Raw genomic sequence first — 16,817 nt, 5'->3', positions numbered from 1 at the left:
TAGTGTTTTACCCCCACTTTGCATTTAATTACAAAGAAAAGCCTGTAAACAAAGCATTTTCATTATAAAAAACAAAAAAAGCAGAAAGCAGCCAGCTGAACAATTTGAGGATGCAAAGTGGCATAAATAATTGACTTTGTTATTGGGAGTCAATGTTTTAAAGAGATACATTTGATCAAGTTAAATTTGCTTTAAACAGTTAAGTTTAGTGACTCAAATTTAGGGGCTAACTTTCAAAGTTACTGTACAAGATTATCATCTTTGATGCTCTCCACATTCTAACACTTTGTCCTTTCGTATCTATTTTTATGAGGAAATAACTTGGATATTTTTATTCTTTACAAACTGAAACATTCCCAAAAAAGTCTAGGGTTCCATTAACATGGAAATAATTCTTACCACCAGGAATCACAAAAACAAAAATAATTTTTAATTAGTAACATACTGTAGTCTGCAAGCATCATTCTACACAAGATAAACTGTACTAATAAAATAAACAACTCTTTAAGAACTGCTTTAAAACCCTGGACATCACCTGGATTCAGCTGATTTCAGATTTTACCTTGTGGCAGAATTGCCAATGCTCTGTAATAGAAAAGCCCATTCTTTCAGTGTGAGCTTGCAGCAAACAGACCACTGCTGGTATGGATCATGGTTAGGGACAGTGCTGGCTATTTTAGGGACTGCTGTCAAAGTATTTTTAAATCCACATGTTCTTAGTTAGTGACACTAGAGCTATTTCAGGCATAGCCAGTTACTGGAATTTCTCTTACAGAGTCAGATCATAATGTACCAAAATGGGAATTGCTGAACAGTGTGACCAGAATACTGACTGGGAAGCAGAAAACAAGCCTGATTATTCTGGGTCTGGACATGGTTTCTTAGCTGGACTCACTGGCTTCTCCCACCACAGGTGGGACCTAAAGGCTATCCAGCAGAAGGAGCACCAAGCTCTGAGACCATTTTTTTCTAAGCATCAGGACCAGTCTACCAGAGGAGACTGAGTAGATGGCCATGTTCAAATGCAACCCTGAGGCTGGATGGCTTTGGAGCAGTTTGTCCTAGTGAAGCTCTTGGACAGATGGACACCAACTCCAGGTCCACTAAATTAAGAGCCTTCTCCCCTCATCCATGCTGGCTCCCTCCAGCACCTATTGTCCCAGATTGGCTGCTTTGGCACCTGACACTTACATTTGGTTGGGATGTTCCTTTCCTGCACGGTAAGGGCATTCTCACTGTCAGCACTCCGCAGGCGCCCACGGGGGTCCAGGTACTGCAATGCCAGGCCCAGATTCTCCCCATTGGTGCTCAAGGAGCGGCTTGATGGCACTAGCGTGAATAGGTTCCCTTGGTGCCGCCGTATCCGGGGGAACGTCCTCCGGCCTGAAGATATTAACAACGGAAAGAGGGAGAGAAGGAGAAAGAGTTATGTGTGCCAAATAACCTAGGCACAAACAGGAAAGCATGGCCAGAGCCTGAGTCCTGGGGGAAGGGGAAACCAGACATGTGAAATCCACCACAGTGCAGGTAACACACTGAAACATGCACATTCAGAGAGCATGCTACTTGAGCCCAGGACAACTTACCCTGGATCATAACCAAGAGAGATGGGAGGGGGAGTCACTTTACTGCCCTCACTCTGAGGCATACCTCCTCTGCAGCTTCACCAAGCTCCAAACAGGAACTTACTCTTAAGTTAAAGCAAAGATTGAGGAGCCTTAGTGGGCAAGCTGCCATGCAAGCTCCGAGGTTTGCTAATGGCCACACAGGCTGCAGTAAGAGGATTGAGAGACTGGCTTGCCAGATAACACCCCAGGCTTACAAACATAACACAGCACAAGGGGTAGTTAACTAGGGTACACAGGCTAAGACCAACTTAATCTCTAAAATTACCCGAGCAGCCAGCAGGTCCTCTAACACACCAATGGATTTAAAGGAATAAGTGTCTTACTAAAAGGAAGCTTTAAAGACTCTTTAAAGAGAGCACAGTGAGCCGGACGAGGGATAGCTGGTGCCAAGGATCCACGCAGGATAAAAATAGCAGAGGGGATCCCCAAGGTAGAAGCCTCTTTAGGTTACGGTCTCCAGCCTGTGGCCAAGGTGCTTATTCATCATCCCAGGGAAGGTACTGTTCAGCAGGGATGCTCTCAGAGAGGGAGTAAAGGATGGCCAGCCTGCATCAGTAGGGAAACCTGGTATCGCACATGGCAGCAATCTTGAGCCACCACCACCATGCATGGCACCAACTGTATACATAAGGAAGCTGTGTGTGGTGAGGCTCTCCAAACAGAGGAGTTACATTTGTGCCCTAGTTGTCAAGAGTTTCCCACAGCCACGCAAAGGTGCTGGCTCACCTCTAGAGCTGCTGCCTCCTTCCCCTCCAATTTCAACCCAAGAGGCGAAGGGCTGCAACATACTCACCGTCACTATAATCTTTGTGTTGCATGGAGACATGGTAGCGCCGAGGGTACGTCCCCCCTTTCCCTGCTTTGTCATAGATTTGATTCTCACGATCTGGTACCAGGTAAGAAGAAGCAGAGGGAGACTCCTTATGCAATGTACACAAGGTTCTAATGGCAGCACATTCCACTATCAGCAGGCTTCATAGGAAAAGGCAGTAAATTCATAGCTAGATTGAAAAGTTCTCAAATGTACAAAGCAAACAAGGGGGGATAATCACCAAAAAAACAACAGAAGATATAAGGAGTGAGACTAATATCTGCACATAACAAATTAGCTACACTAAAGTCAGAACCTGTGTTAATATCTATAACAGATGCTTTTTAAACTGGGTGCTGATATACCTGAGAATTCCTGTCTGTTGTCAGGGAAACTTTGCGCTCTGGACATCCGTGATTTCCGAAAAGAAGGGCTATTTAAAAAAAGAGCATAAGCCATTTCAGAGAGACATTTACAGCAGTGGACACTACAATGAATTCAAAGGAAGTTAATTCAGCTCCACATGGGTAAGTGCAGTTTTCAAACCTCTGGCCCAGAAGCAACAGAAAGACAAGATGCTACACAGCAATACGATTGCTGCTGCAGTGATTTATTTCCTGCTTTTGTGCTATGGAAGTTAAAACCCGGCTAAACCCAAGTTAGCTAGACTTAATCTCCCCTGCCATCACCCCTGCTGGTCCAGCTTGTGCACCTAGACTGTTTGCTCTCCAAGATAGAAAGTCTGTTACTGGTTTGACACAGTTCCCCTACTATTCAGGTCAACATACACTTTTCTCTATACATGACCAAAAGCAGCCACCTTACCAAAGTACGAACACTGTTAACAGCATCTTTTGAAAAAAGAAAAGGAGTACTTGTGGCACCTTAGAGACTAACAAATTTATTTGAGCATTATTTGTTAGTCTCTAAGGTGCCACAAGTACTCCTTTTCTTTTTGCAGATACAGACTAACAGCATCTTTTGAGTCTCTCTCTCCAGCTCCTTCCCAACAGATGGAATTCTTTGACCATGCTGAAGAATAGCCCCTTCCTTGGCAGCAGTGGTGGGAGACTTTGACAAAAGTTTCCAAGAGGTTAAGGTGGGTGGTTACACAAATCTAGTCTTGGCCACAAAACCAGGCTTCTCACATCCATTTCTCCTAAATAAGTTTAGATGGAGTGAGACTGACCCACCTTTCAGATTCCCTAATAAGATGTCTGTCTTAGCCTTCCTAGATCCTGGCCAACCTCCCCAGGGAGCAGCCAAGTCCCCCTATTGCCAGCAGGGGGGAATTTAGCAACATGCAGAGAGGAGAAGGAAGCTGAACTCCTTCAGGAGGACGGAGAGAAATCCCTCATTTCCCTTTAGAATAGATGCTACATCATTTTATAAAACACATGGATCTAGTGTAATGATATGCCCCATAACATTATAATTTGTGGTTTGTTTTTTTTAAAAAGTAGTATCTTATCAAATTTCAGTGCCCCGTAGCCAGAGGTTCTCTGACAGTCTAAACGCACACAATCTGCATACACTGAAAGCTGTATTTTAAACAAACAAGCTATTTAAGCCCCATTTGATTCGTTTATTTTATTTTCTGGCAAAACCATAATCTTAAATGCAATTAATTCTCTCTAGGAAGTATATTGGGAAATTATGTAGGACTATGATCCTATTGTCTCTAAGTAAAATGATTTAAAGTGCAAAATAAACTGACCTTTACATAACCTCATCACAATTTGATCACATAAGAGCTCTTATCAGTCTGTCTGTACCTGTCTCCTGATCTGTCCAAGGACTGACAACTTCCTGATATGGAATTTTCAGCACTGCTTAGAGGGTCCAACATCTGTAAAACAAGGTAATAAAACTGCAGTAGTAAGCTGAGTTGATGTTACCACATAAGATGCTGCATAGGAGGATTTAGTGGTCACCGTTGCTCATCCAGAGTGACTAGTCCAGAAAGGGAGGGGAACTATTTAGAAAGTACATCCCAACAAGTCCTCTGGGGGGTGAAAGATGGGATTATGGTTGCAGCAGTTTGGAGCCACCATGTTATTTTAGATAATGGAGAGCTCTGACATGCACGATATGGTTGGAGTCATACAGTCTGTGTTTGTATATTTAAGGAAGGAAATATACATCATACTGGAGAACAGTCAGCCTCACAATGTATAGAGCTGTCTTACCACCCCAGCCTTGCCAATGAGTGTCACGTCCCAGCTCCCATCTGTGGGCCCCATTCGACTCCAGCAGCAGAGATTCTGTTCCCTAACTGACCTCTCCACTCACAAGGTGCACCGTGGCCCGGTTCCTGGTGTGTTTGAGTCTCTGCAGCCTCTGCTCAGACAGGGAAAGATCCCAGAGGCAGGGGGTGGTGACCCTGGGCATCTGCATCAAGGGTACACAGAGCAGCTCACTGACAGGTGGCGAGCCTGCACGGGTTATGCCTTGGGATTGCTCCTGGCAGTACAGCAGAGGGTTTCAAGGGATGCACTGGAGTGGTACATAAACTATGCACCTATAAATATTGTGTAACTGAACAAGCAAGCAGCAGTTGTTTGCTGGTGAATATTCTAGGATGAAGGCAGGCACAGGAAAGACTGCCAGCAGTGTTGGTGCTTACTGGATATATTCCCCACCCCCCACATGTTTATACTCACACACTGTTCACTGGTCTCTGGGATGAACTCGCCTTCACTGTTTATGCTGGTGTAAGACCCCTGGCGAGCAATTCGCTGTTGCCTCTCTGGAACATACCCAGGGGGAGGTGAACTTCGGCCTGTGTTCTGAGAACCTGGACCATAGATACAGAGGGAGGTTTATTATCCAGATGCTTAATGAAGAGATTGTGTGCATGTACATAAAGACAAAAAAGAGTCAGGAACAGCCTGAATTCTGGAGCTCTCAAACATTCACGATGGTGAGAGCAATTCTGGAGCTATCATAACAGGTATGTGCAGAGACTAAGCTCATAGGTGCTACTCAATACAATGGCTGGATTGCTGGCAAGTGAATAATTCAACAAACAAAAGGACTGCTGTTTAAAATACCATGAAAGAGTCACCTGTGAAGCCCCTTGAGCCCCAACAGATCACAGGTATCTATCCTGCCCTCCTCTCCTTTTTGAAACTGACCTCATGACACTCCAGGTGCTGTCTCCAACATCTCAGTGCTGGCAGGAGAGTGCAGCATTCAAAGGCAGAGGGCCTCCTTGCTACCCTGACCACATAATGGAGACATTATCCCCTTGCTGCCTGATCAGCTTCTGCCTACACAAAATGCTCCCGTCAGGACAGCCATTATTAATTACTACATGCAAAACACAGCACCATTTAGTTTGAGCAGCAGCATCACTGATGCCTAACTAGCATCATGTGCGCTAGCCATTCCAACATTTAGTGTTTCATTAAATATACATTATGGGAGACCTGCAGCAGTGCTGGGTTTCATTAGTAAGCACACCCAGCAATCTCCTCCTTGCCATGTGAGATTGGTACTGCATAAACAGCTTGAAGACTGCACTGCAAAGATTAATGGTTCAGTCTCAACCAATCTGAATGAGTCAATGACTAGAGGACAGGAGAACAATTTCTAGGGAAAAATTAAGAGCACATCACATTTTACTTGAACTTAGGACACTGTGTTACTTACTGCAAGAAGTTTCTGGTCAAGCATCTGCTTGACTAGAGTGTACGCTGTTTACTGAGGGTAGCCTAACCCCTAGCATTCTTCTTTCTGTGCATCTCAGAGTGCTTCATAAAAGGAGGGGATAAGGATACTGACACACTTCACAGAGGGGGAAAACAGGCAAAGCTAGGGTAAGATCCTGATTACCAGAAGGGCTAGGCTAAGCACTTACAGCTCCTCCTGACTCAAGGTGCGAGTGCTCAGGACCTTTAGAAAAAAATATTAGGACCAAGGTGACTTGCCCAAGGTGACAGAGTGAGTCAGCAGCAGAACTGGGAAGATAAGACTCCCAGACTTGTGCGCTTATATGATGCTGTCTTTAACCTATGCAATATGCCCCCCAGCTGCTACAATAGGCTCATGAAAACTGGCAAGCGCCTTCCTAATGACAATATTTCATACAGCTCTTCCCCCGTTTATTACACTTGTGATAGTAAACTGAAATCAGGGCAACGTACATGCTTGGATAACTTGGAATGCGTCGGGCATCCGAGCATGTGCAAAAATTTACATCTGCTTTTAAAAAAAATTACTGCCTGATTTTCCAAGCAAGTCTACAGGGGTCACATGACACTGGTAACCAATTAGAACCAAGATAAACAGGAGAGCATGCTGTATTGCTAGGCGGAGTCAAGAGAGCATACTTTCACTTTTTCTGATACAATGCCATGACTTGATGAAGGGAGCCCAAGTCCCACTGGCTCCAGGCCAGCCACTATTGTGGAAAGGTCACCATCACTGGGCAGGAAAAGGAAGTCGGTTCTAAATCAATGTATATCAAAGGAAGTGAGTGGAAAAACACACAAATGCTGCTAGACAGCACTTACCATTTTCAGTTTTGTTTTTTGTTTTTATAAAACTTATCTTTACTCCAGAAACCTCAAACACATATCAGGCTTTAGGCAGACTGCCCGCTTTATATGATGGGTATCTACACAGGTGTATTCTGCACATCTAAACCATCATAACAGAACACTGCTCTGTATTAGTCTCCCATCTACATCTGGCATAAAAGCAGAGCTTGAAATCCTCCAGGAAATTGGGTTACATTCCCTCATCACAAATTAAGGGGGGGGGGAGGGAGAGGGGAGAAAGAGCAGCCACCTTCCAGAGATCTAGACTGATCTATAGGCTAGAGTATAACCATAGCAGTGAGAGGAATGGAGGCTTCTCAGTGTTTATTTTTCGGCTACAAATGAGGTGCCTGCCTGTCACCTAATCTGTCCCCCAGCTTGCCAGGGCTGAGTAAGTCTGCTGTGAGAAGTGATATTTGTATGTTTGTTAATATCACTTTTCACAGCAGCAGACTTGTTAGCTAGCTTGGAGGCAGTGCAAAGTGATATTAAACATACAAATATCACTTTTCACAGAGGCAGACTTACTAGCTAGCAATTCTATTAAAAAAAAAAAAACTAAAAAAGCAAAAGGAACAACAAAAAAGACAAGAACACGCAAAACACCTTATTTGTATTTCTATTCTGTTTAGGTCCAGTAAATAGAGACAATTGTACATTGTTATTGAGTCTGCAAAAACCAAAAAACCCCAACCCCTACATAAATAAATTACAATGATTTGGACAGCTATATGTGCATATTTGTTTTTCCTAAAGCTAATTAAGTTTTTCAGAAAAACTTAGCCACCAGCAAGAGGCTGCACTTTGAGGCCACCAAGAAATTTGTTGCGAGAACCCCTGAAAGGTATACTTGGTCCTGCCTCAGTAATGTGAGACGGACTCAAATGACCTCAAGACTGCTTCTAGTCCTACATTTTTATGATTCTATAATTACACATCAAGATTTAACACACAAAAGAAGCTTATTTATAAGTCACATTTGCGAATGGTATTTCAGCCCAAAGAGCTTTCAAGGGGTGTCTGAGTCTGTTTTCTCCTTTTTCACATTAAAAGTTTACAGCCTTTAAAACTAGTAACAGCTCTTAGCACTTCTCACCCACAGATCTCAAAAATACTTTACAGATATGCAAGGGAACATTACAGATAAGCAGCCCAAACTAGTCAAAGCCATTGCAAGCAGGGGTCAAAGATAAATGTATATATACATTCATGGTAGCTCTAGTTCAACATATTAAATAGGGCACTACAACTTGCCTTAATGAATGTGTGTACAGCTAAGGACCTGGCACACCAAGAGCTCCCTGGGAAGTACTGAGCACCCAGAACTTCAAATGAAATGAATGGGAGTTGATACTCAGCAGCTCACAAGAATTAGGTTTTCATTATGGAAGTGACCTTCAGTGCTCTGTTGTGGCTGCCCTACTGCTGAATGAAATGCAGCTGCTTTGGAACTCATTACTGAAAAGTGCATGTCTGCTACAGTCAGCAGCCTTGAAAGGATCTTTCAACTGGAACGTGAATTAATTAGAATAGCAGCTGTGAATAGCTTGAGAAATGGAAGGAAGGTACATTTATTTACTCTGATTTTCTTATTATTCTGAATGGGGCAGGCCCCAGCTACCTACCCTTTGTATTCACCCTTTGGTTTGATCATCTGATACTAGCCACTATCAGAGATATCAAAATATGTGGGACTCTGGTCTGATCTGCTATGGCAACTCCTATGTTCCTAGTAAAGCTTTAATCAGGGTGGCTGATAGATGCCAGAACCCAAGATTTATTTCATTATAGTTTTGTGGACTAAAATGCCAATCTAAATAAAAAAAGTTTAATGGACTAAATATGGCCTTTCCAAACCTCTAACCTCAATGAATTTCTGGGACATCCCACTTAGTAACTCTTTAGCTGTTCAACAGATTACATCAATATTCCTTACTATTTTATCACAAATGTATAAAGGGCTTTTGATAAGGAATTATACTGCCTAGGCATATTCCTACAATCAATCAACAGATTTCTCACAACTGTCTTCTCTGACAGCATGAACACTAATGCTCAATGGATACACATGGCTAAGAATATGAAGATGGTTGGGAAGTGGTGAGAAATACTCACTGACAGACAGGAGCCTACTTCTGGACTCTGGCGGCTGGTAGACTGTGTTCACATCCCCCATAGATTGGGAAGTTTTGATCCTGACTTGTTTTGGCAGCCCCGAATGTGGTGAAGAACTAGTCTGGAGAGAAGAGAAAGCAGAAATTGAGCAGCCCAGACACATTTTCAGAAATATGAATTTTACTGCTAACAAGAAGGTGCATGAATGACAGCCCTGAAGACTGAAGTCCTTTTCATGCAGAGAGCAGGAACAATACAGGTAGTAGCAAGGCAAGCTTCCCAATTACAGGATGAAACAGGTGGAGAAAGTTCTGACCACTAGAGAACACTCCTCTTCACAATCTGGAATGGAACCCAAGGCTCACTATTCCTTTGGTGTCAGCAAATGTCTGAAATCCACTGGCAAAATGTCTGAGGGCTGTAATACATTGATCTAGTTCTGGCTGATGAGCTTGGTGTGGGGATAGTTGGGCGGCCTTTAGTGGGGTGTGATATACAGGTGAGACTGGATGACTTGGAGATCCCTTAAACTATGTTTTGTCCTCCTCTAGGAGCTACAGAGGATGACAACCTACTACTGTTATCAGTTACTCCATCAACTCAAGTGCCAGAGACTGAGTTATGGATTAAAGGTTCCTATCACGCTGACAAGCCATGTGAGTATCAATGTGATTCCACAAGATGGAATTCATTTTTTCTGTTTTTTAACAAGCTAGGAAATTGCACACAATCTACACTAAACTTATATAGTCAAACACACAAATTAGGAAATCACAAAATTAAGATTGCCTGGGCAACTTAATCCAGCCCCCCCTGCATGTATGAACTCTGATAGTCTTTAATTACATGATCATATTTCCACAGGATCTCTAAGTGAGTCAAGGAATAGATGGAGTAACTATTCGATATTTTGTTTTATCCTCATTGTTCAGTGGTGTCACTCCAAGCCTTATTATAGCACACTATTCAAATGCTGCTGAGGGCAGAATTTTAATTTCCTTGTGGTCTTTTCTATGGTGCTTATCACTATAGTATCTGAGTGATTCATAAATATAATCTTATTTTCACATCACCTATGTGAAATTGGAGGATTATTCATGTTTTATAAATGGGAAACTGAGGCACAAAAAATTAAGGTCAAAATTGTACACTAATTTTGACACACCTAGGATCTGATTTTTCAGAGTATTTAGCATTACATAGTAATTTACATGTCCATTGCCTTCGGTTGCAGCTGAGTGTAATCAGCACTTCTGGTGATTAGATCCCAGGATCTGAAGCTGGGCATCTACAAAATGAGAACACAATGGAAGTGACCACCTAGGAGAAGTTGGGTTAAAATGCCTTGCTTAGCATCATACAGGAATTCTTCTGGAGAGGCAGTGACTGAATCCAGTTCTCAAGGTAACGTTCAGCTTTCTTAAACCTGAGACCATTCTCTCTCTTCTTGCAATCCCCTGCCTCATATAAACCTTCCAAATTCTGCAACAAAATGAGGAAGGGGTCCTGCGAACAACCTTCTATCCTCTGAATGAGGCAGGAATTCTGTGGCAAAAACTAGTATGTGACCATGTAATTAAAAGACTGTTTCGTACTGCATATGGACAAGGGAGCTGAATTACATTTTCCACAGGTAACCTTTTGAGTGCTTCATTTTACATTGGAAGACTACGAATGTTGCAGTGTATAACTGGTATATAAAATCTGACGATATTACTATACAAAATCAAAGCCCCTAAGACAATGGCTTATTGAGCTGACAGGGTTAAGGCATGTCCATTTCACAGCCAATAGTACACAGGGGGTGATGAGACCAACATCACATCTGACCACCTTAACCCAATAGATCACATAACCATTTTGCATCTGGGTGAATGGGACATCAGTGAGAGACTGGAACCCACGGCCTTCAGAATTGTAGTCAAGGGCCTACCCAGTGGCCTACCCAGCCACTGCATCTTATATTACTATACACAGCATACAAAATATTTAAAAAGTCATGGCTTGATTTTCAGGTGAACAAAAAGAGGGAACTAAGCTTACCCCCAAATCAGTTTTTTTCAGATCCTAAGGTGGTGCAGCTGAACAGAGCCTCACAGGGTCTGAAGGACATATGCAGGAGAACTGAGGTAATATAGAGCCCTGCTAGACACCACGAATAGGATTTCCAAAAGCACTCAATGTTGGCCTAACTCTACTCCCAGTGAAATAATGGTAAACACACTATTTCAATGAGACTAACAAATTTATTAGAGCATAAGCTTTCGTGAGCTACAGCTCACTTCATCGGATGCATTTGATGGAAAAAAAAAATTTCCACCAAATGTATCCGATGAAGTGAGCTGTAGCTCACGAAAGCTTATGCTCTAATGAATTTGTTAGTCTCTAAGGTGCCACAAGTACTCCTTTTCTTTTTGCGAATACAGACTAACACGGCTGCTACTCTGAAAACTATTTCAATGGGAGCAGAGTTAGGCCAACCCCACTATGTATTTACCCAGCTATTAAAGGAACATGGAGAGCATTGTCCTTGGGGGCAGAAGGGGCAGCAAGAGTGAAGGGCATGGATGAATCTTCAAACAGGAGTAGATAGCCCTACTAAGAATGCCATCAACACACCTGACTGTAGTTACATACAGACAATGCCAGTTCTCTCAGATCTTGTGAAGGTGTTTCCTATGGAATGGAAGCTAAGCCAGTAAACAGATGTTAGTTGTGGCTACAGATAAACTAACACTGATTGTGTAATCCACTGTCCTCTGACTGCTTCATAAAGGTGCCTAAGCAACTAGAGATAAATTACCAACATTAATTCTTCCAGTGACAAAGGGAGGCTCTATTTTAATGAAAGGTTTGGGATATTGTTTATCTAACCCAGTAGATAAGGACCTAGTCTTCAGTCAACCATAGGATTCTCTAAGACAGATGTTTACAACAAATTGGGTAGATATCTTATTTAAACCCCCAACAGCTCTCCTCTTCCACCCTGCCCCTCCCTGCAGCTGACCAGACACTACAAATCACTAATCGCTGGCAACATACAAGTCAAATTCTCTCAGACATTGCCTTCCTGCCGATAGCTGCAGCAGCAGCTGAGATTGGTTAGGCCAGCCTTACTAACTGCATGACCGTCTCTGTTGAGAGCCCTCGCCTTTCTGGCTAGGCCCCCTGGTGGCACCCCAAAGCCAGAGCTTGCTGAACAGCAGGGTACACTGGAAGACTAGTTACATTCATTTTTTTCCGCCAAGGCAACACTTTTGAGGCAGGGGTTGGAGTGGGGGAAACTATTACAGTGTCTCAAGTTCTCTCTCTCAATTTTTTTTATTTGAGATTTTTTTTCTATGGACCAGATCCTCAGCTATTCTATATTGATGTAACTCCACTGAAGTCAATGGTGTTATACCAAAACCCAATGAGGATCTAGCCCTACTACTCAATCTTCTCTACAAGCTCAGTTGATTGGCTATAGCAGTGCATACCATCAGCATCTGTACTGTTAAAAAGGATCAAAGGCAAAGTTTCTTTTTAAAAGGATAAGGTACATAGATGCCCTGGCAAGAAGCACAATATCAAAATTAATATAAGTACTGTCGTAAACTCAGTCTCTCACCAGTAAAGTCACAGGTAGTGCAGTAAAACTAGATTAATTTTACACACATTTGTGCCAAAATCACTGCATCACCTTTCCATCCCAAAAAAAGAAAAGAGCCCAACCAAAACAAAATCTGCATCCTGTACTTCAGGAAAAAATGCTTCCCGCTGCCTGACTCGGATGAGATCATGCAGCCAAGAAGCCTCCTTCAGGCTCATGGGCTTTTGCTTTATCACATGCAGGGCTCTCTTGTCAAGCTGCTTGGAGATGAAGAGGAAGTCAGAGGAGAGGGGAAGTAGTGGCACTTGAAGCCCTTGCTGTGCAACAATTTGCTTCTGCTTCCAGCAGAAGAGGAAAAAACAACTAACAGAGGACATCATCACAGCACTGACTAATGGTTGGTGAGGGGAGGATAATTCATTCTTTACTGCAGGTGGTCAGTGGTGGCTTGTGTAAAGTACAGATAATCTCTCACACCTAGTAGTAGCCTGAAAACATTCAAGTTAACAGAGGGCAGTAAAAACATGATTGTTTCTTCTCCAATACCAAAAATGTAAGGCTCTCTTTTACAGAATATTTCCTGATCGCACAGTGCTGGTGTTAAACCATATCTGAAGGTCATTGTACTTTTATCTAACATGGATGATGATGTTTGAGATATGCTGAAGTACCTTTAAGTCCTTAAATCTGACCTCTCCAAGAATTACACGTGTGCTGAGCACTCATCCTTATGGAGAAGTCCTACAGAATTTAATAGAAATGAACTTTCAGGATTTGATAGCAGCTACATTTAGAGTAACTTTTTGTGCAGCTCCATGTACCATTCTCTGTACATTATTAGCTATTTGCATTTAACCATAAACTTTAGCTTTAAAAAAGTTGTGTGGATCTAATGCTGGTGGAAATAATTCATTAGGGCTGTTGACTCAGTGTGTGTCCTCTGTTTCTCTATAGCAGCAAGCAGCACAAGCCTCCGTCCTGACAGTATGGCTTAGCCTTAACATGGAGAGTTTTGGGGGGAAACTCTCCCGATGGAACAAGGGTAGTACAGTTTTCATGGTCTCTCAGTACAAAGCACAGCAAGTTTCTGATGTGGGAGCTGGAACTGAGACCCTTCAAGCTCATCTCATACAGGCAGAAGTAAACATCCATCAGATGGGAGCAGCTTTTGGCTGAATTAGGCTGGATTCAAACTAGTGACCTACAAGCTGAAAGGCTCTGTACCTCATTAGGCAATATCATGAGGCATCCAGTCCCCCAAGAAGTGCTAACATTATACCTTCAAAAATAAGGCTTGCTTTCTGGAATGATGAGGTAAAATCAAGTTTTGACCTTTAAGGAGTTTACAAGGGCAGGGCCTTCTGCTCTCTGGGCACACAGGCAAAATGTCCCACATGTTGCACTCAGTTTTCTCCAAATACTCTACTAGCAAGTGCCCCACCTTGTTCTTATAGGGACACTGCCTACTCTAATCAAAATACTGTCAAAAACCCAGCCAAACAAATATTAAGTTATAAAATGCACATAGTACGTGCTATCTAATCAAAACCAAAAATCAACTCTCTATGAACCAAATCCACTAAGATAACCTCGCCTAGTTTACCAGGGGATGCTTCTGAGGCTCTATTTATACTAATTTTAACTCTTAAAAGTCTGCTGAACCAGGAAAAAAATTAATCCAATACTTACTAGTAAAGTCCAAGCAAAGAGGTTATTTGAATGTGGAGCATAGCAGTCTTACTACTTTATATTGCTTCTCTTACTGGAGTACCACTGCAGTGCAAGGCTCTAACTAGGGGACATAAGGATCTCAAGGTGAAAAATCTCAAGCATTTCACTTAGTTGCAGTGTCACAAAATTGGTTACTTACATGGTTTCTGTCCTGGGACAGCAGTAATATTCTAAGGCTTTTCACATTTGAGCTTCGGTCCAAAATATCTACTGCTTTATCCAGGTCATCTTGATTTTTTAAGGGAATAGATAACTGCAAAATGTCGAACAAGAAAGAAACTTAATTAACAGAGCCATTAAACATTAAACACCAGCGCACATTGTCCAGTCAGGTGTTTAAATAAACACTGGAAGATTTAGAGTACAAGATAGGATAACAAAGCATTTAGAATCTTTCTTTGGACTTCCATGAAAACTGTTCATGATGCCATCTTTTTGCATGGGACATTCCTCCCACCCCTTTCCCAATACTGGCTGACTTCACAGAAGATTCCCCGTGGGAATGAGCTGCAAAAAGGCTGAGATTTCTACTTGAATTTGCTCTGGGAACCAAAAAAAAAAAAATAATCAAACCAAGGTCTGAGCGAGGTTCCTCACTCCAAAATGCAGCAGCAGTGTCACAAGGGATACTTGTGAATCCAGGAATAAGGGGGCAGGTGGAAAGTGGACCTCAGGTAATAGGCTAATGCAGGGAGGAGGACCACCACTATTTTTAGCCAGATTAGACAGAACTGAGCTCCTGTGGGAGATAATAAAAATGAGAATATGCACCTTGCTACAAAGCTATGAGGTTAAATCCAGAGGCTCTCTGCAGTTTAGCTCAGGAGTACCTCACTAGGAGAAGAAATGACAGGCAGACAACTGGGGAAATTCTGGAATGTACCCCACTTGCATTTCCTTTATACATATAGAACAATCAAAATAGTAACTGCAACCACCTCCTCTGGCATCCCCAGTGTCCTCATCATCCCCCTTCCATACATCCAAAATCCGGCCAATAAATGATCTTCACCTGATAAGATCCACCTCCCTGGATCCTCACTGCCCAAACTTTTTGTCCTTGCCTCCAAGGCCTTACACTGCTCCATCCCAGCCTACATCTCTGATACCAACTCTTATCAGGTTGCTCTCTAATGCCCCATTTGTCTCCTTCGCTTACTACTGTCTTTTCCTACAGCACCCCCTTTGTGGCATACTCTCCTCCACGCTTCCTGCATTTAACTCCACCTAAAGTGTATGTATGATAAAAGGGAAAGTGAATGGCTCAGAGGAGAGATGCAAGAAATGAATCAAGCTAACGAAAAACCCCTTATTCTTTCCTGTCTAGTGCATCTTGTCTATTGTGTCTATCAGACTGTAAACTCTTTGGGGACAGACTGTCTTCACTGGGTGTCTTGAACTGCACCAAACATATTGGTGCTAATAAGCAATCACCATGCCCTGAATATTTACAGAATGTTGCACTTTCATATTTATAAAGCATAGCAACTTTGCCCCAATGAAGGTGCTGGAAAACTATTTGACTTCAAGAATGTCAGTTCATACGCCAGCACTAGGAGGATCCACTTATTCCTGTTAATTTTTGTGGCATTGTGTTGGTAAGGAACAGATTTAAATTATAGAAAAAAAATCCCATCCTTTAGGGTGTAGTATGGAAAAGGAAAAAGGGGGAGGGCAGTGACATGTTCTGAGAGGTGGGAGACAACAAGGAATTTCAACAGCACCAGCATTTGGAATGGATAGCACAATGGTCACGACTCCAAATTCCCTCTGTTTCCCCTGAAACCCGCATCCCCTCCAAAAAACATGTACAGGAGAAAGTAAGATGTCAATGTTTCCAAAGCAAACAGTTAGAAATCAGTTTGATTTTTGCTAATAGTGCCATTTTTCCTCAAGAGCTAACTTGTGCAGTAACTGTTAATTTCAAATGAAATTTGGGAAGTTAAATTCAAACGCAGTCTCTAGAGAAGCCCCTGTGTACTTTCCACACTGCCTGGAAAGTGTCTGTACCTCATTGTTCATGTAGTGGAGATCCAGTGGCTGGCCAAAGGCTGTTTTCACTTTCTGCTGTACATCTTCATATCGCACAGGTCGGACAAATGGAATAATTCTGGACGGCAAAAAAGACAGTCACTGATTGTCCAAACTAAAAAGATTCACTGGCTAACTGAGTGAACAATTCAAAAACATCAACTCATTAATTCATTCAAATGTTGCACTTTTCTGTCACAAATTATCCTTAACAGGGAGTGATTTTCTGAAATTTATTAGTTGAAATTCATTTAATTGTTTTTGCAAGGGATTCTTGGCTCATAGCTTGCTTGCAAGCGGTTCATTCAGAGTACATATTACAAATTAGAGCTGTTTGACAGGACACAGTATGTTTCTGTTCCCTG

The 16,817-nt window shown here is 42.4% G+C and overlaps 1 protein-coding gene across 3 annotated transcripts in view; it reads right to left on the bottom strand.

Annotated features, from left to right (window-relative positions):
• MAP3K3 (mitogen-activated protein kinase kinase kinase 3) overlaps nucleotides 1–16,817 on the bottom strand; it is a 50,732-nt gene that overhangs the window by 11,563 nt on the left and 22,352 nt on the right. For all 3 annotated transcript variants that reach the window (XM_043503365.1, XM_043503364.1, XM_038385613.2), the window contains exons 5-12: nucleotides 16,432–16,531; nucleotides 14,561–14,674; nucleotides 9,099–9,219; nucleotides 5,103–5,236; nucleotides 4,215–4,288; nucleotides 2,805–2,872; nucleotides 2,422–2,514; nucleotides 1,192–1,383 (exon numbers count right to left, since the gene is read on the bottom strand). In XM_043503365.1, coding sequence (XP_043359300.1) covers nucleotides 1,192–1,383; nucleotides 2,422–2,514; nucleotides 2,805–2,872; nucleotides 4,215–4,288; nucleotides 5,103–5,236; nucleotides 9,099–9,219; nucleotides 14,561–14,674; nucleotides 16,432–16,531 — 896 coding nt within the window. The remainder of the gene's footprint in view (nucleotides 1–1,191; nucleotides 1,384–2,421; nucleotides 2,515–2,804; nucleotides 2,873–4,214; nucleotides 4,289–5,102; nucleotides 5,237–9,098; nucleotides 9,220–14,560; nucleotides 14,675–16,431; nucleotides 16,532–16,817) is intronic.

The sequence above is a fragment of the Dermochelys coriacea genome, chromosome 27, assembly GCF_009764565.3.
Source record: "Dermochelys coriacea isolate rDerCor1 chromosome 27, rDerCor1.pri.v4, whole genome shotgun sequence".
Classification (NCBI taxonomy): domain Eukaryota; kingdom Metazoa; phylum Chordata; order Testudines; family Dermochelyidae; genus Dermochelys; species Dermochelys coriacea.
Note: the sequence above shows the minus strand (reverse complement) of the source record. Positions and strands in the feature narration are given on the sequence as shown.